Consider the following 20,051-nt stretch of genomic DNA (forward strand, 5'->3'; position numbering starts at 1 on the left):
GAATTTTTCAAATAATTGCAGTGGTTCCGGAGATTACCTCGAACATATAAACAAACAAAAATCCGCTCTCTCTCTCTTTACAATATTGATATAGATTCAGTCTGTAATGAATTTGCTTTATTTTAGCGATGGTAAGACATTATGTTCAAAACACTAACAGAACCACGTTAGGTGTCAAAATAAATATGCGTAAACGTGCCCCGTGTCCGTGGCAGGTTTACGTAACCGACTTGGATTCAAAAATATTTTTTTTTGCGGTTAAAAACACAAGCTGGGCAACGACTGCATGTACCAATTTGGACTCCATTAACTGCTTCATAAAATCGCAATGTCTAAAATTTCCTAAGTTAAAGCATAAAAACTAGAAAATTCATTGAAAAACAACCGCGTAAACGGGCTCCGGTCTACCCTAATCTGAGTGAAGGATATTCTTCCGAGTTACCTATATCTGGCAACTCACCCATTTTAGCTTTGATAAAGAAGTTCCTTTTACTACAAATCATGTGTGAGCTACAAGTTTTATAATTTTGTGTCAAGGTTGTTCTCACGTTTACAGTGTTCACTTGTATGATGGTAAATTTTTAGCAAGCGAAATAATCTACTAACATACAAAACTTTTAAGCGAAATTAAAAAATCATTTTCTTCTTTCCTAGAACCATCCCCTCCGGCAACCAGATACAGCTTGAGTTCTACTCAGCCGAGTCTGACACCCGGAAACCAAAGTCCTCAGACGTGCCCGAAATCCTTTTTTAACCGCATTCGGAAAAACAGTCTGTTAAGTGCAGCCTGCAGCCCGAGCCCTAATGCCGACAGGGAGCAACCGAGGACATTCAGTTTCGATGATATTCTACGAAGGGTGCATTCCTCGAAGAGAAACCGAACGTCTTCAACTAATCAAGCTTCCAGGTCTTTTAACGCTATTCTTTCTTAATCACTTACATGTTTTTCAATCTGCACTCTACACATAAACACAATAAGTAAAATTGTGCTTAAAATCGGTTAGATAACTAATTATCACCATAGACTAGGAAAACAACCAGACGGCACGTTTAGTGCTGCATGTTGAAGTTTCCATGAGTCAAGTGTCAAGCGGCAAAATCCGAAATTTATTGACATGTGATTGAAGAGTGGAAAAACTTCAAAACTGACGAAATATCGTAGTGCATTTCTAAAGTTCTGAGATAATACGTTTTATAAGTCTGTTAATACTGTTCACCAATAGCCAAGATCATTGCTTCAGAGAGGAGAGGGCTTTTCAAAGTAGATAAGCAATCTAGTTATACAATAAATCCGCTTATTATTGAACCACAGAACAGAAAATACAGCATTGTCAAAAAATGCATGTATATACAGCTTGAAGAAAACTGGATTGTGAGAGAGAAGTTTTCGCCTTTATTGAACGTTTTTAAGGAATTTTCTGTCCATGATGTATCGCATGATAAATCATTCTCAATTGTGAGGAAAGGTTTTACATTATTCATTGTTTTTTATGTCGAATTCATAAGAAATCTACTTCAACTAAATTATTACACGATTAGTTAATATGACAAGTTTAAACTTAAATCAAGATAGAAAGTACTTTACAGCTTAGACTATCTGTTAAACTATTCAGTAAGTTACTCACACTATTGTCGTGTCAGTGCTAATTCTGTATTAGCTACCAGTTTGTTTGGCACTCTTGGCTTTCTTAAGAGGTTTTCCACCTCCAGCTCAGTCACTCCTATGCCGGGCTGATGAGTGCTAATAAGCACGAAACTGCAGTCCTCGGCTGGTGTTGACTGAGCTGGCGGTGTATTTCATATATCTGTTAAACTGCTCTGTAACGGTTTGTAAAGCAGGTATATTTTTTAGTTTGGCTGTTAAGTTTATTTTAGTAAAATATTATCTATATAATGATATCAGAAAAATAACTATTACTGTTTAATTTATTTTTATTCAATTAAATATTCATTATAATGTTGTTTTGAGAGGATAGTGTTATTGGGACAAGAAAAATATGCCATCCCAGAATACTTAAACCCCACCCACATTGTTTCATATTATCGTTTAATTTCAGCGGAGCGAGTACTTCTACAGCCGACGTTGATACTTCAAAAGAGGATACAGTGAAAAAAGAAGATGAGAAATCAAGAATTTTAGCATCGCTTGTTACGAGTAACAAAGAAGCTGCCTCCCGCCGCATGAGTCTTGATGAGTTTTTTCGGATGAGTGAGCGGAAACTGCAACTGAGTGCCAAAAGAACAAACAGTGCCGCAGAGAGTACTGAATCAGAAGGTATATTTTTATCCTATCAAAGTATTTCGCGTATATTTATGTATGTGTGTGCATGCATACGTAATAACAATTTGGGTAACGTATTGGATAATTTACGTTATATTTTCATATTCTTTCAGGAGGTAGAAAAGAAACAAGTTTCATATCTGTGCCATCACCTAAAACTTTAAGGCAATCATTCTCTGAAATCCAAAGCATTCGAGAGCAATCAATAGAATACGTTTCATCCTCAGAAAGCCTTAGCTGTGAGCCAAGTACTAGCGAAATACAAGCCGATGTTTCACCTACTCCTATTACTAGTGCTTGTGACCAAAAATCTCTAGATGAAGACATGGAACTAAATCCTCCTGAAACTCCGACCAGCCAAACACAATCTGCAGCTCCTAGTCCTACGCCTACAGAACATTCCGCACCGCCCTCAATTAGTATCGTTATTGAACCGTGCGACTCAGAATCCAAACAAGATTCCGAATCTGATGAGAAAAACTGTGATAGTGAATCTAAAAGCAGCGTACGTGAAGCATTCAGACCTCTGAGCCCAGTTATATCAAGAAAGAGTTCCTACCTTGAAGTGCCTCATCCAATACCTGCAATTCATGTATTTTCTGCAGAAGGAGATGAATCACATTGCTTTAATGAAAATAATTGCCCAATGAAACAAGAGAGATTCGATTGTTCGTCACCTTCTAAAAAAGAATTCGTGCCTATTCGAAAATATTCTGTGGATTTACCCACGCCAAAAATTTTAATTACTGCCAACATGACTTCGTGTGATTCCGATGAAGCTAGTCCACCAAGAACTCCAAATCCAAATAAATCAATGATGTATTTAAGCCCTTTAGCAGTAATTTCTTCATCAACAGATAGAACAATATCAGAATCAAATTTAAGCACATCGGGTTACTCATCTATATCTAGCCCAGGTTTGTCGAGATGCAACTCTAGCAGTCCTATTTCTGATGACATTGAACATCAGCATCATTCGAACGGAAATCGCAAACCAGAATTGCAGTCCCCAAAGAAACCCCATGGCCTTCAAATGACTTACCTTAGTGTAGGCGGTAATGACAAAGCATTTTTCTTTCCTCCAACAATTGCATGTCATTGCCATACTCCAAATCAACCAGCACCAGTTGTGTTTGAGCCAAAAAATGCACCTGCGGTGCCTAGTGTGTGGACTGCAGGAAAGCATCGGCTACTTTATAAAAGAAATTCATATCAAACAACGAGTACAGATGATTCTATAGATGATGAAGGAATAGGCATGGATACGATTGACTTTAAAATTCGCAAAGGAGAAGTTCGAAGTGCTCACGACTTAGAAATTTTCATAGCTTCTGAAAAAACAGCTTCTCCACCAGCAATTCCTTCCCCTATAATGGTTGAAGCATGCAAACCTGATTTACTTACTTGCTCTGTCAATAACAAATCAGGAAATGGCTCAAGCTTCAAGGGTAGTCCACGAGCAGCAACGCGTAAAGGAGAAAAACCTAAAAAATATATGGATAAGCACCGTCGAAGCCCTATCATGTCACCAGCCAGCACACCTGTGAAAGATCATGGTGAAAATGCAGAATCCCGCATTCCTCGCAATTCTTCTCGAACTAGCATTAGCGGTCCATTGGTGTCTTCATCGGAAAGTGATGACCAAGAAGGATATTTAGGAGCTCGACAAAAGAATCAAACTCGTCGATCCAAGAAACAGCACGAAACATCTGGTTCCACTCATAAGCAACCGTTGATTTCATTGCCATCGCAAGATAGCAGTGGCCCCAAAACAGATAAAAGTTCCGATGCAAATGGCCGATCTAGTCCTCTTTCAGAAAGCAATGGAGATTCAGCACCAATGGATTCTAGGTCTCCCGCATCCTCCTCATCTGATTCCCTCCCGTCCACCAGGGACTCAGCAATCTCTGAAAAAGTACGACATAATTTACTTTCTAAAAAAGGGATTACTTTTGGTTTTCTCAGGAGTGAACGCTTCTTCCCAACAATCAAGAATAATATCTACATGTTCTGAAAGTAGATCTGGGGAACAGTATAAAAGTTGAATCCAAGCATCTCACGTTTAAGAGTACAGAAGTTGTGAGGGTGCACGCTAGGTTGAGCAGTGGGTGGGTAAACATATTATTGCAACCCATGGTGCAGTTGATATCGCTTAAAGCCTTTTCAAAAGATCATTACTTAAGATTTCAGAAACAAAAACACATTGATTGGCGCTTGGGCGATACTCGGAAAAATGTCCCGTGCGTAAAGCTAGGTTTTTTATTTTTATTTCCTTTTACAAAAAAGGAAGTATTGTATTCGCGAAACAATTTTCACTCAAAAATCGGACTTAATTTTTATTTTGCTCGCCCCCGAATGAATATTGAGTCTTTTTTTTTCAATCCGATACACGTGAATATATGCCTTAGCACGTATAGATACCCTAAGTATCCATTTCGACGATCCCTGAGTTAAATACAACGAGTTTTCGCATGACGTCCGAATGTACGGATGTATGTGCCCATTTGTGTATGTGCGTATGTATCTCGCATAGCACAAAAACGGTATGTCTTAGAAAGGTGAACTTTGGTACGTAGAATCCTAGTGGGGTCTAGTTGTGCCCTTCCCATTTTGGTTGCATTCGGCAGTTTCAAAGGGGGTCTTATACACTTTTTTGCGGAAAAATCATTGTTAATTCCAATGCAAACGCAAGTGGTGTTACAGTTTAGCAAACACTTGGCAATATATCGCCAAGTTTTTGGTCATCAAGTTTTGTCGCCAACTTGGAGACAAATTTGGCGGGTTTTTTTTAATTATTATTTTAAATCTGATTTCAATTTGCCCATATTTAGAGAACTTTACCATTGAATCACATTAAAACTGCCAGTATTGAGAAAATTTATCTGTATAAAGCGTTTTCCTTACTTCGTTTCGCAACAAACTTGGGGTGAAAATATTTAAAGTGTTTCTTTGCTTACTCCGAGGGACTATTATCATTAAACTGGAGTAAAAAGAAAGCATGTGATGCACACATCAGCTCGTTCCCAGCTAACCAAAGCCTTCAAAAAATAATGCTGTTGGGTAATAATACATGCTTTAATATACTATCAAAGCATAACAGTTGATCCTATTTTTTCTTTATTGTTGCTTGAATAAAATAAAAAACATAGCGTTACGCACGGGACATTTTTTCGAGAATCACCCACTTGTAGATAAAAATCAAAAACATGCAAATAAATGAGGATGAATATCAAAAACATGCAAAACATACAACAGAAAAAACAGTTTCTATTAAACTAGAAGCAAGCAACTTGTTCACATTTTACAGAATAACAATCTGTTTGGATTAATATTCAATGTGTAAATTGGAAGAGCTAGCACTAGTTCTTTTCACGGTGTGAGCACTTAATAATAGGCAAGTCATTCCAGTTAAAGCATTCGTAGCTGACATTAAAGGCCAAAACAAATTCATATGGTTAAATACATGTTGCATGATTATCATTAAGTTTTACTGCCGTATAAAAGTAAATCTGACCGTGCTCTTGAGTCTATAGGGCCGAGAACCGAAACAAACGGAATTATAGAACCTTAAAAAAGCTTTTAAAGGCATATCTATAAACTTAGGTCTGTTTGCATTGAAAAAGGATCACCGTGTATCCCTAAAGCATGTGTCAGCAATTTGACATTTTTTGAGCATTGTGTACAGTGGATGGCCAAATTCTGAGGGACACTTCAAATTCTCGTATTTTCAAGTTTATGCTCACTTTTTGAAGAAATAAACCACGAACCTAATTTTCTTTTTTTTCCCCAGATTGCTACTGGTATCATTGTTTTTGTTTTGTAAAAGTGATAAGCTTACCAGTCCGCGTCATTTTTCAAAAAAGTGAATTTATTCTTGTTTTAGTTACCGTTAAGAGATAAGAGCTGTTTGTGAGGTCGTATTCAGTATTCTAAAAACATTTCAATGAAAGTTTTGGTGTCTGTTATTGTCAATACGCAAGTAACCCTTATTAATGAAGGGTTTTTGTTGCAATTTGTGGTTGATGTTTAACATTAGAATCATATTATAACGTAATATTGTCAAAAAAAAAAACTAACTAGTGTTTTCATCTCTATGCGACAAACTTTCATGACCATATTTGGTATATCATTCAGAAAAACTTGACTACCTACTTGTAAAGTAACTAGGGGTCTACCGCCCCCGGAATTAATATTTATTAATTATTATTATTATAAAACAATGAAACAGAAGGATTATAAACTAATTTGCTTGCATTTTAATGGGAAAACAGGCCGATCCGCCATTTTACACAGGCAGGAATGTCGACATCGATGTATGTCAACATCGATGCGGGCCGCATGCGACCCGCGTGACGTCAGTTGGACAGCCCTGACCCATGCGATTGATCTGGCTGTTTACAAAATGCATTGAAATAGTTTCCAGAGTATCATAATATAAAAATTGAGACTTAGAAAATAAGTAAGGTTTTACCACTGGCAGCCATTAGTGCCCACGGGAAGTGCCTGGTAGTTTGGGTTAACATACGAACAAATCAGCGTTCAAATCGTTAAAACATACGAAAAAATCAGCACTCAGAAAATAAGTAAGTTATCACTGTTTTTGCGTACATTCAGTACCCAGTACCTCAAAATTGGCCCTCGTTCTAAGTTAGCTGGCATAACTGGGGGATCTGATAACTGAGACCTGATGAAAATACGTGAAATGTGGGGAAAACGTTGGTTCGGGGGACGTAATAACCGGATTTCACTGAAATCCTGTTTCATGTTCTTTTTACTAGGTTTTCTGCTTTAACAATATTGCTTTTTGAAAGCAGACGATATTTTTCAGTGCTTAAACGCAAGAATAATAACATCGCGCTCGCACTCACAGCGACGTTTTAACTATGTCTGGCGGGATGTTTGGTCCATGCGATTGGTCTGGCTGCTCACAAAATGCATTCAAATAGTTTCCTGAGTACCATAATATAAAAATTGAGACATATAAAATAAGTAAGGTTGCGCCACTGGCAGCCATTAGTGCCCACGGGACGTGTCTGGCAGTTTGGCTATGAACTATATTGAGAATATTTTGTAAAACATAGGAAAAAATCAGCCCTCAGAAAATAAATAAAGTTATCACTGCTTTTGCGTACATTCAGTGCCCAGTACCTGAAAATTGGTCCTCGGTCTTAGCAGGCATAACTGGGGGACCTGATAACTGGGACCATGTGAAAAATGTGAAACGTGGGGAAAACGTAGATTCGGGGGACTCCTATTTCATGTTCTTTTTACTAGGTTTTCTGCTTTAACAATATTGCACTTTGAAAGTCGACGATATTTTTCAGTGCTTAAGCACAAGAATAATAGCGTCGCGGTCGTACAGCGAGTTTTAACTGTGTCTGGCGGGATGTTCGGCCCATACGATTGGTCTGGCAGCTTACAAAATGTTTTGGAATAGCTCCCTGAGTATCATAATATAAAAATTGAGACAGAAAATAAGTAAGGTTATCACTGTTATTGCGTACATTAAGTACACAGTACCTGCAAATTGGCCCTCGGTCCAAGTCAATAGACAGGCGTATGTTCAAAGTTATCACTGTTATTGCGTACATTAAGTACACAGTACCTGCAAATTGGCCCTCGGTACAAGTTAATAGACAGGCGTATGTTCAAAGTACTTGCTAACGCTATTCTGTCCTACACATTTTATTACTTAGAAAATAAGTAAGCTCTGGCGGCCCTGGGCTCTCCGACTATAATGTTCAACCCTTGATGAAGCAAATTTTTAAAATATCGGACATTTAATTACCTATGTATTAAGTCACAATTACCCGACTTCCCGTTGAGTACCCCTGTACTTAAAACTAGGAATAGTAAAAAGAGCTTTTTTTTTTGTAGCTTTGATCTGCTGTTTCATCACGCAACAATAGTTTTAACAGCATTCTCCATCATCAGAAAAAAATGTTGTTTTTGTTCTGTTGATAACCGAGTGGTACTCTGAACTTTTTGAGTCAGCACCAGAGAGGGACAGACTCAGAAATTCTCAACTGATCTCTTATTAGGCGATTAACTATTTTTATTTAAGTCTTTTTGTTTTCTCAATTGTGCATTTGTGCACGCAAGTACAAATACGTGGAAGGTAGCAGATCAAAAAATGTATTTCTTTTAAATTTTGTAAATGGTTATTGAAAGAAATGAACCTTAAAGTTGAAAAGTGTATGCTAGGTGGCATTTATAAACCGAATTGTCGTTAACAATTCTTCAAGAGTAGGGGAAACTAGGGAGGTTTGACCCATAATGAGACTTTACCCGTGAGGATTATTTCCAAGCAAAGAATATTTAGAGAAAATTTTATTCATATTATTTGTTGACCAGTCACACAACAGTATCTTGCAGGGACAAGCCATTTTAGAATTATCAGTGGTTTTCAAGAAATTCAGCGTAAAATAATACTGCACCTTAAAAGTAAAGTTTGAAGAGTTTGGAATTTTTCAGATTTTAACCTCCAGTTTTGAGAGAAAGGAATTTTATGAGTATACATGTTTTAGTCATTTTTCTAGCTATCTATTGATATGCAGTAGTTTTATATGACTTTAGTCTAAATTATTAAAAATGAAGGTAAACAACAGAAAGCTAACTAGGGAGCTTTGACCCAAGCTAAGTAGGGAGGCTTAACCCAAAGGCCATTTTGATTTTTTTGTTTAATTTGATGATTTTTCAAAGAATTTTGATTTTTGAATCGGTAAAATATTATGATTTAGGCCTAATGGTACAATTTTATTCGAGCAATAACTCTAACATTGTGAATATGAAAGCCTGATTTTTTTTTTTTTTGAATAACTATTATATAATATTTTTGGTCTATTTTTTTTTATTTGACAAATAACTAAATTTCTAATAATCTTTGAGCCCAATGGAGTTTCTTAGTAAAATAACTGAAATATTGCTTAGGTCTGATCTAATAAAATTTTGAATTCGATTGCTACTCTTGCTGATATGGAGTAAGGTTTATAATAATAATAAAAAATAAGAACAAAATATGTAACACTTCACCTAAAGAGTGAACATTTTGTATATTCACGTCAAGTATCACTTATTAAAACAAAAAACACCATCAAACCTGTGTTTTTGATTTCAATATCTATGAGTCCCTCTGCTGGTATAGAGTAAGATTAATTAATATATATATATATATATATATATATATATATATATATATATATATATATATATATATATATATATATATATATATATATATATATATATATATATATGTGTGTGTGTGTGTGTGTGTGTGTGTGTGTGTGTGTGTGTGTGTGTGTATATATATATATATATATGTAACACTTCACCTAAAGAGTGAAAAATTTGTGTATTTACTTCAAGTATCACTTATTTAAGCAAAAAACACCATCAAACTTGCGTTTTGGATTTCAATATCCTTGTCTTCTTACATTCATGAAGGGGGTCAAGTCTCCCTAGCTCTAAAGACACTTGACCCATTATAATATCTTGACCCCAAAATAATATCTAAGTAAAGTCCAAGAATGAGGATAAATCTCTACTTTTTCTGGTCATTTTCCAAATTAATTACGTGTAACCATAAACTAACGTTTATTTATTATTTGCAAATCTTCCAGGATATTTCTTGCTCTTATAAATACCACCTCATAATCATTAAATCAATGATCATTGACTCTTTAGAACCAAAACACTACAATATATGAATTAGAAAAGGGAATGGTATTCTCACCGCATTATTCACATTTTCCAGTACATATAACAATCTTAAATGTTTTTATTTCATAGATTTATTGTACAAGACACAAGCCAATTTTGGAACATACAAGATCATATCCTCCACCAAGTCATTCTTCAAGGCATTACAAGGACGAAATCAAAGGACTTGCACCCAAATCAAAACTTGAGGTTAAGAAGATGAGACCACCTCCTATTATACAGTATGTAAAAGCAATTTTCTTCGATACGAATTTATTAGTATATTTTAAATACTTAACAATTAAACTGCTGCTCAAAATGTAAGTAATGCTAATCTGGAAAATTATATAAACGTGTTACACAAATACCCCAAATTCTTTTTAACAATACTTATTTCCTTTTTTACACCAACTCCATTTTTAAATTCTCTACTGATAGCCAAAAAGCTCAATTTTAAGTCCTTCCAAACTCTCAAAATCCATGCCTTTAATTTTGTACCCAACAGAATATTAATGAAATCAAGAGAATACTTTTAATATGGAGCATTTTTGATTTTGCAGCAAATATTTAGTACTTTTAATTAATTTTACCAATGTGTACACTGCAAATAATCAAACACTTTTTGAACACTATTTGCACACGTACACTTGTCCCCTTTTTAAAAACACTTTTTTTGTAATAGTTATTAGAACCGTTTTGTGAACACATGTCATAATACTTTTTGAACACGTACACTTGTCCCCTTTTTTAGAACACTTTTTCCGGTCAGTTTTGAAAACACTTCTAGAAACACTGTTCGGAACATGTATATACTTTTTAGCGCACTTTTTAGACATTTCATGGATAGTGTAAAAGAATGGTTTTTGAACACTTGCGCTAAACATTTTGTGGCACACGTTTTAGTACAGCTTTTAGGATATGTTTCGGAACAATTACCGATCACTAATATCCTCCCGGAATGTGTGCTACCCAAGTATAAAAGAAGCTTATAAAAAGAAAAAATACTCACTAAATTCATTTTTGTTGAGACTGCAGGCTTAATGATGGGTTTAGGCTTTGAGTGAATATGATTATTAATCTGCATTATTAGTATGAAAATTTAAAATCTAATAGCACCTCAAAACCAATTGAATAGTTTACAGCAAAATGACAAACGAGCAAAAAAAAAAAGTAGCAGGAAATTGTAGTACAAAATCATATTTACTACAGAAATGACAACTAAGTTTGAAATATAAATTTCCATAAATAAATTTTCAAATCCAATCAATAGTGTAAAAAGTAAACAAAACTGTGTCAAAAACAAATGGTTATATAAATTAATTGAAAAAAAAAATAATTCCTCAAGAACAAAAACTTTTTTATTACTGTCTATAAATCTAATTTGTTTATGTTTCTACTACTTAGCTACTCATTAGTTCCACTGCTCGGTTTATGATCAATGACCATTAAAGAAAGTAGTGTTTTTTTATAACACTGAAATGCAATGAAATTCTTAAATAACTAATCATTTCTGTGAAACTTCACTGCAAAGATGGAATTACCAATTAGTTTGTATTTAGTTTTTCTTCCTTGTGCAAAGTATAGGAGTAAATGCATTAAATTAAAGAAAACCAATTTCATTTGAATTAGGCCAAAAAATTCCATTTAACTCATTCCCAGATGTATGTTTAGTGTTTTTGACCCGTCTGCAAGTGCATATGAATTTACGGGCAATCGAAATGCCCATTTTTGATAATTACTGAATTCATTATCACGAGTTTTCTCGTGACGTCAGTAAGTACGTATGTATCAGAGGTGAATTCGTAAGTGTTCCAGTACCAGAAACGCTAATGATAAATGATTGAATGACGATTTTTGGCCAGTTTTGTGTGGATGCGGAATTATTTTTCCTGAAAAGTAACGGCGTTCCAGTAAGACCAAGCACAAATTCACCCCTGGTTTTAATGCATCTCGCGTAACTGAAAACTGTATGCCGTAATAAGTTAAAATTTTGTGTGTAGACTGAGTGGAGTCTGGTTGTGCACATCCGTTTTTGGTGTGCACAGAGGTTCCAAAAGAAGCGTTTACACTTTTTCTTTTTTTGAGCCAAATCGGTGTAAATTTCAATGACGACTAAGAAGCATATTTTTCTCGATTATGTTCGATTCGATCGAATTCTATCTACCAGTCACGTAGCGAGACATTTTCTTCTGGGTGGAGTAAAGGAAATTTGTGGCTTCACTTTTGGTTGATAGAATTCGTTCGAATCGAATCATCAATTATGTTGGTTGAATGTTCCCCGAAATCATGCTATGAATGGACGCCCACTTGGTGAAAAATTGAGCGACAAACATTTCACTAGGTACTGTTTCTAAATTGTTATTTCAGTATGATTTTTTGGGAAAATTACTTCTGGAATAAAATTTTGTGAAAAACCGATTATAAGGTTGATCAAAAGTTATTAAACGTAACTTGCCTTTTTTTTAATGTCACATTCAACTCGATTGTGTTCAATTCGATGGAATGCTATCTACCAGTAGCGTAGTGCAAAATTTCAACTGGATGAGGCAATGCAAATTTTTGGCTGCGCTATTGGTAGATACAATCTTATTCGATTGGATCGAATTATGTTTGAGTTGAATGGACCACTTCAACTTAAAAAGTTTCAGTTGCACTTGAATTTTTTCAATAGTGCAATTTTCTTTAAATAAATACACTAGTTCACAGAAATTCCTGGTCAAACTCGCTTAGTTATACTTTTAAATACAGAGTGCTGCTTAAAAAGTTAAATTGTCTCAAGGAAGAAATAAGATCCTTAATGCAGCTAAAAATTAAAACACATTTTAAACTGATGCACTTAGAACCTCTGAACTCCTATTTTGCAGTTAACTAAACACATCTTGTCGTAAAACAAAATATTTTTTAAATTAACCTAATTGACATAAATACACATTTTAAAATTTACATCACATTGCTGAAAGTAGTCTTGCGGAATCCTCATAGTCTTTGGGCAAAAGTTTAATTAATTCAGTGTTGGTCAAATTTGACTTATTTTGTTTCAGTCGAATGTTTAATTTAATTTAGTGTGGTAGGTTCATTGTTTCAAAGCTTTTCAAAATACGAAAAAAATGAATTTCAGTTTCAAATGTCTGGAAATTTAAATACAAACGACGTCAGCAAAAAAGTCTTATATTACTCGAGCTTGAACAAAAGTATGTTCATTTCTTTTCAATAAAAGGAAACCTTGAAATGCATCTGCTAAAATCGTTTACAGTTTTACTACTTAACAGTCATTTACTCAATATTTTTTAATTAATTTATTTGACTCATGTACAGATTTTAAAATTTACATCACATTGCTGGACAGTTGTATCGTAGAATCCTCGTTTTTACATGCAAGTCGATTCTATTGTAAAATTCCATAAAAATTTATTTAAAGCTATTTTTAACATTTATAAACTTTATCAGTTGATCACAAATAATATGTGTCCCCTTTAACACTAAATTCTCTTGGAAAATATTTTTCTAGAATTAGACCCCCCTCCCTCCTCCCTTCCCTTTTATCATCAAATATAGCTGAACTATTTTTAAGATATCAGTTTTTTTTTTTTTTTTGTTTTGTTTTGTTTTAATTTACGGCGAGATTCTCCGAGTCTCCTTCCTCTAACGTCTTCAAGTTCAGCTTAAAACTATACTTTTAAAATTAAATTTTGAAACATTGAGGTTTAAGTCCCCTAAAAATGTTCTTAATTCTTCACCTCTGAATCGTTTTCGGAAGGGATCATTCATGGAAACTCTTACCCTTATAGTTTACTAAAGACCAATCTAAAATTACAATTTTAAAACTCCAGTTTAATTCATTTTTTAAACCCCCTCCCCCCCCCCCTCCTTCGTTTTCTCCCTTTTACATCACCCAAAGACAGCTTAAACGTTATTTTCAAAACATCAACTCCAACAAATATTTCGGGAAAGTATCCCTACACCTTTGCCCGAACATTAAAAATATGGCCTAAAATTGCGTTACTAAAGCTAAAATTAGATTTTTTTTTAATTAAAAGCCCTGAAATTCCGAGTATTCCAGTCTGTGGCCCCCTGAGCCTCTCTTTTATAGTGTTAAATAGTTTGCATGAAATATATGTATAATATTGAAATATTCCTTTAATATCTGCAACAGAATGAACTTTTTACTTTTTTATCCAATACTTACACGTTTTTCGTCAAAATTTTCATCATATGTTATTTAATTTTAGTTCATCAAGTTGTACATTTTTCTTAAATAGAACATGGTCATTTTTCAAAATATAAAATTTTTTATTAACGTGTCGAACAGCAAATTGAAAAATTGATTTAAATAAGGCAAAAAAAAAAGGTAAAATTCTCAGAATTATCTTCTAAACCGGTGATTTTAAACATTTTGTTTCCCAGTCCCTTTTTTGAACAATTCCAGGCCCGATATATGTACTGAGACACACATACATTTATACAAGCCTACATAAACTTTAGTAGTTTCAGAAATCAGATCAACATAGCTGATATAACTTTTTGCATATATTTCGAGCTCAGAGTAGAAATTGAAACATCATTTTTTTTTTTTTTTTTTGCTTTACCATGCATTTGTGTTAAATTTAAATTGTGAGACTCGAATTTCGGAAACTTATAAAGAGTAACAAATAACAATAAAGGTTAGGGATCCTTGTTCCAAGCATAATCAATGGTCAAACATCTGGATTACAACTGTATAATTTTTAAATTTAGTTATTTAGATTCTTCTACAACTTAAACAGTATGATGAATAAAAGTTTATTTAAAACAAAATGTGAATGCTCAGAGATGTACAAGTGCTTAATGTACAATGCTAACGCATAATGTACACAAAATATGGAGCTCAACGATCTGCGAGAGCTAAATCAATTTTCAAATGTTTAAGCATAATGTAATGAGTAGTAATGGAAGTAAGTAACTTGCGTTAAATAATTTTCAAACTAGACCAAATTAGTTACAGATGAAAATTCTGAAATCGACATCAATGTTTACTAATACTTTCTGTGTAGCTTCGCAGAATTTGGCACACGTGATGAAATATGTCACAATTTCGTAGCACAAAGTTCTTTCAATTAAGTTTATGAGTGAGAGTATTGAAAAATTTTTACAAAATTTACAGTAAAAATAACGTCATTTAATTTAATAGTGTATAGATACAGTATATAGTACAACCAACCAATCTTCATCTAGCCATTCTCATTGCAGCAAAGGAAGCAATGATTTTACAAGTGTGCCCAAATGTGACCAAACATGTTTTCAAATGTGTTGACAAACCATCTGCTACCTGGACTCGTGTGTTGGCACTAGAGGTTCAGTATCCAGAACACATTCGGAACACTTTCCTTCTGACGGAGCTTATTCAGAATACTTCACAGCGCACGTTCACATATAAGGATCACTTTTTCTGAAACAAAGTGTTCCAAATTGTGCAGGTTTATTTGCAGTGTACTACTTTTGCGTAAAAAAAATCAAGAAAATGAAGACAAGAGAGACAATATCTTGATGCTAAATGCAAAAGAATTTTAATTCCGTTCGTGTTTATGAAGGTGAAGGACACACAAGAATTATTTATGCAATTCGAAACCATTAACAGATACGTGAAATACACCGCCAACTCAGTCATTTCCAGCCGAGGACTGCAGTTTCGTGCTTATTAGCACTCATCAGCCCGGCATAGGAAAGTGACTGAGCTGGAGATGGAAAACCTCTTAATGAAGCCTAGAGTGCGAAACAAACTGGTAGCTAATATAGAATCAGCAGACCAGACGAGTGACCGAAGCAATGGTTCGGTTCAACTCGAAGATTGAACGCGAGGCAAGGTATGTGCAGTAAATTACCGCCCATTAGCCAGGGCTAAAGCAAAAATACGTGAAATACACCGCCAACTCAGTCATTTCCAGCCGAGGACTGCAGTTTCGTGCTTATTAGCACTCATCAGCCCGGCATAGGAAAGTGACTGAGCTGGAGATGGAAAACCTCTTAATGAAGCCAAGAGTGCGAAACAAACTGGTAGCTAATATAGAATCAGCAGACCAGACGAGTGACCGAAGCAATGGTTCGGTTCAACTCGAGTCAAGAGTGCGAAACAAACTGGTAGCTAATATAGAATCAGCAGACCAGACGAGTGACCGAAGCAATGGTTCGGTTCAACTCGAAATTCTTTAGCCCTGGCTAATGGGCGGTAATTTACTGAACATACCTTGCCTCGCGTTCAATCTTCGAGTTGAACCGAACCATTGCTTCGGTCACTCGTCTGGTCTGCTGATTCTATATTAGCTACCAGTTTGTTTCGCACTCTTGGCTTCATTAAGAGGTTTTCCATCTCCAGCTCAGTCACTTTCCTATGCCGGGCTGATGAGTGCTAATAAGCACGAAACTGCAGTCCTCGGCTGGAAATGACTGAGTTGGCGGTGTATTTCACGTATTTTTGCTTTAGCCCTGGCTAATGGGCGGTAATTTACTGAACACACATTAACAAATAACTTCTTTCGCCGAATTTATGGTCGTATGCGAAGTTTAAGTGAAACTGAGATTTTTAATTTCTCAAAGTAGACATTTTGTGGCTATTACATAAGTTCTAGTCGTCGTACAAGCTTGAAATTATCTTTTCTCAGATCTTCTTTAAATCATTAAATTTTTCTCCTTTCATACTCGCCAAAAGAATTTTAGAAGTCAGAAATGAAATAGTGTTAATTTTTCAATAGCATATTTTGCAAATATTTTTTCCCAGAAGATTATTGAACTTAGCACCAAACCTGCAATAAATCTGTCAAGGGCTGTAGATTTATGTATAGTTTAACGAACAAAAAGACAAATGCATAATTATTTGGATGAACTTTTTGTTTGCTGAGCTTGTTACCTGGCCGATAAAGGGCACTTTTTCAGTTTTCGGAAAACTGAGAAGTAATATCATACTCAACTTGTTATACTATTTTCAGTAGTTTAAAGCTTTAAGATTTAATAAACAAATTTTTATTTTATAAACCCATGAATGACAGCCTAGTAAAGCTTTAATCTCATCTGGTGGATAATTTTACTTTTGTTACTTTGCCCTATACCTCCCAGATGTACGGATATAGATGCGGTTTTCTGTTATAACTAAAATTACGCTAAAAGGCATGTCCATGAAACTAGGGTCAACACAGTAAAAAAAAAACTTCATTGTATCAGTATTTTTTTTTCTTTCATATGAGGTAAAAAAGACTATTTTTATAAAAGTATGCGAAAAAAGTTATTAACACATTTTTTGTAAGTTTTATGGGCAAAATTTTGTCAACACTACTCAGTGCCCATGTGTCGTTGCATTACACATTTTTTGTAAGTTTTATAGGCAAACTTTTGTCAACACTACTCAGTGCCCATGTGTCGTTGCATTAGCGATTCTAAAAGTTAATCTTTTTTTTTTCATTTAGTAAATTAATTGGTATGTCTACAATCTTATTTTTTATTGAAATGTGGTTTACCTAGGAAGTGATTAGACCAAAAAAGAAACTTTAAACTGTTATAATTGTCTTGTAGCAATTGTTTTTAAACTAGGCTTCATACTAATGTAACATCAGTCACAAATTTGTATAAAAGTTTGCATTGCTTAAACAAAAATAAACCCAAGTTTATAAAAAGTCATATTCCCTTCGTTTCTGATGATATCTTTAATATTAAACCCTTAAATATTTATAAATAGATGAATTTAATTATTTAAAACTTATTTAAAATATGTAACATCAGTTACATTTCTCTTTTCGTTAATAAACCTCAAACAAATTGCACAAATAGCATTGACTGCTGCAGAATGGCAAAAAAAAAAAAAAGCGACATAAATTAAGAAATGAAGAAAAAAATGAAAATTACAGAAAGTAAAACAAAGTAGAAGCTGAAAAGAACGGATGATAAAAAAAAATAATTAAACAATTTGAAAAAACCTAGCATAATTACCAAAGTTAGTTTAGAATAAAATTAAAAAGAGAAATTAGGTGAAGAAATAAAACAAGTATGGAAAAAATATAAAATATTGAAGTCCCAGGTTTAAATTAGCAGCTGCATTACGCCTCTTTAAAATAATGAAACCTTGGTAAAATCGGTTAGTCATTCAAAGCGCTCTTTGTTATATCTTCACAAAAGAAAACTGCTGCTGTAAAAAATCTTCTGGCATGGAATTTGATAAACAAATACTCCTAGTTCGCCATGTATTATATTTGAATAAAAGGGCTACATCATCGATACAGAAATATTTTTAAATATCACAACTTCATGCAAATTTCAGAGCTATCGCCATCCGACTAGCAGTCATGTCATAAAGAGTTATAATTGAGTAATACTTTTTTTTTTAATTCAGAAGCTATACCAGGTGTTTAGAACCAACCCTTTTTTACAGTAAAGGAGGGAATCACTTCCAGCAGAACATGTTCCAAAATTGTTGAACGGGTTCTTGAAGAATATGACAAAAAAATGTATCACGAGATGTTAGCTGCATTGAAATTGAAAGCTAGGAGTGTTTAGTAACTGTCAAGATTCAAACAGTAAAACAATGGAACTAGCCTTTCAATGTGCATGAAATTTATTATTCAAAAGTGAGAAAAGAATAAAATATTTAGCGCACTGGATGTAGTAAATGCAAGACGACTTTTTATTTTATGAAATACATTAAAATATACACTATAGTGCTGTAGCTGGAAAAATTTAATAACTTAATTTTTTGATTCGCTGAAATGAAACCGGCGATTTTTGGAATGGAAAATATGTCTTATCGTTCGCAACTGAGAAATATCTCACAAAATGAACTATAATTGCTTTATGCATCGAAATCCGAATAAAGTTTTTTTGATTCATTTTGCATAGGCATATTTTCTTTCTTTAAGATAATTTTAGTTATTTTTCCTTCAAAGAATGTTAGTGATTCAATGAAACATATCGAATATACTTGAGTATGTCGTGCAGAGAGATTACTTGCAACTTTTTTAAATGAACGAAGTCGTTCAAATGAACGAGTTAAATGAACGGATCAAAAGAATGAACGATCCTCTGATGAACGGATCATTAAAAAGAACGACATTGCCCACCTCTTTAACGAAGACAGTGGTGTCAACTGACCGGTCATCGGTTTCAACAGGAAAGATTATGATGCACAGTGCACATTTATTGAGAAATAAATATTTGGGACTTTTTCTGCCGAAATACTGCTACATACAAGAAAAGCTGAAAAAATTGAACTTTGGTTAATTTCATAAAAATTAGAGATGTGTCGTTTATGAACGAACGAGTGAAAAAGAATGAATCCTTAAAATGAACAGATCCGTTCGTTCACTTAAAAAAAATTTTTGAAAAAAAAAAATAGAACCGACTTCAAAATTGCTCTAAAAAGTGAAAAATAATTTTATTCTTTAAACACCATCGATAATACTTTTAAACATAATTTTTGAAGTTGGCGCAAAAACGATCGATAAAATCATTCACAGCCATAACTCAACTACAAGTATAAATTTAACCACGTCCAGTTTCTTTACTACCACATGCATTACGCATTGATGACAGCATATTTGAGTAACGATATAAGTGTTTCGTTCCTAACTTTGGATGATTTTTTGATAAAAATATGAACGAAGCATGGTTACAATGGATTCTACTTTTTGTTTTTGTGCCAACTTCAAAAATTATGTTTAAAAGTATTATCGATGGTGTTTAAAGAATAAAATTATTTTTCACTTTTTAGAGCAATTTTGAAGTCGGTTATATTTTTTTTTTTCAAAATTTTTTTATTTCATTTTTTTTAGTGTAAATGTAGATATTTCAGTAAAAGTAAGAAGTTACCTAGTAAGAAGTTCGGCTCTATATCACTGTATTGCTTTAGAAAAGCCTTTATTCAAAATTATCATTACAATTACTATTAATGTTACTGTTATATGGAACCAAACTTTTATAACAATGAGTTTCATATTGTCGAGTAGATGAAGATAGCGAAGACAATGTGAAAGCCAAATGAAGCGAATACTCGTTAGTCTCAACTCGAGATCTTTATTCAGAACCACGAATGAACGTTACATCTGCTTATATA

The 20,051-nt window shown here is 34.0% G+C and overlaps 1 protein-coding gene across 1 annotated transcript in view; it reads left to right on the forward strand.

Annotated features, from left to right (window-relative positions):
• Positions 1–20,051, forward strand: part of LOC129218337 (uncharacterized) — a 148,893-nt gene that overhangs the window by 120,470 nt on the left and 8,372 nt on the right. Inside the window, exons 18-21 of the mRNA XM_054852576.1 lie at positions 655–907; positions 2,058–2,275; positions 2,398–4,196; positions 10,073–10,224. Coding sequence (XP_054708551.1) covers positions 655–907; positions 2,058–2,275; positions 2,398–4,196; positions 10,073–10,224 — 2,422 coding nt within the window. The remainder of the gene's footprint in view (positions 1–654; positions 908–2,057; positions 2,276–2,397; positions 4,197–10,072; positions 10,225–20,051) is intronic.

Source organism: Uloborus diversus, chromosome 3, assembly GCF_026930045.1.
Source record: "Uloborus diversus isolate 005 chromosome 3, Udiv.v.3.1, whole genome shotgun sequence".
NCBI classification, from domain to species: domain Eukaryota; kingdom Metazoa; phylum Arthropoda; class Arachnida; order Araneae; family Uloboridae; genus Uloborus; species Uloborus diversus.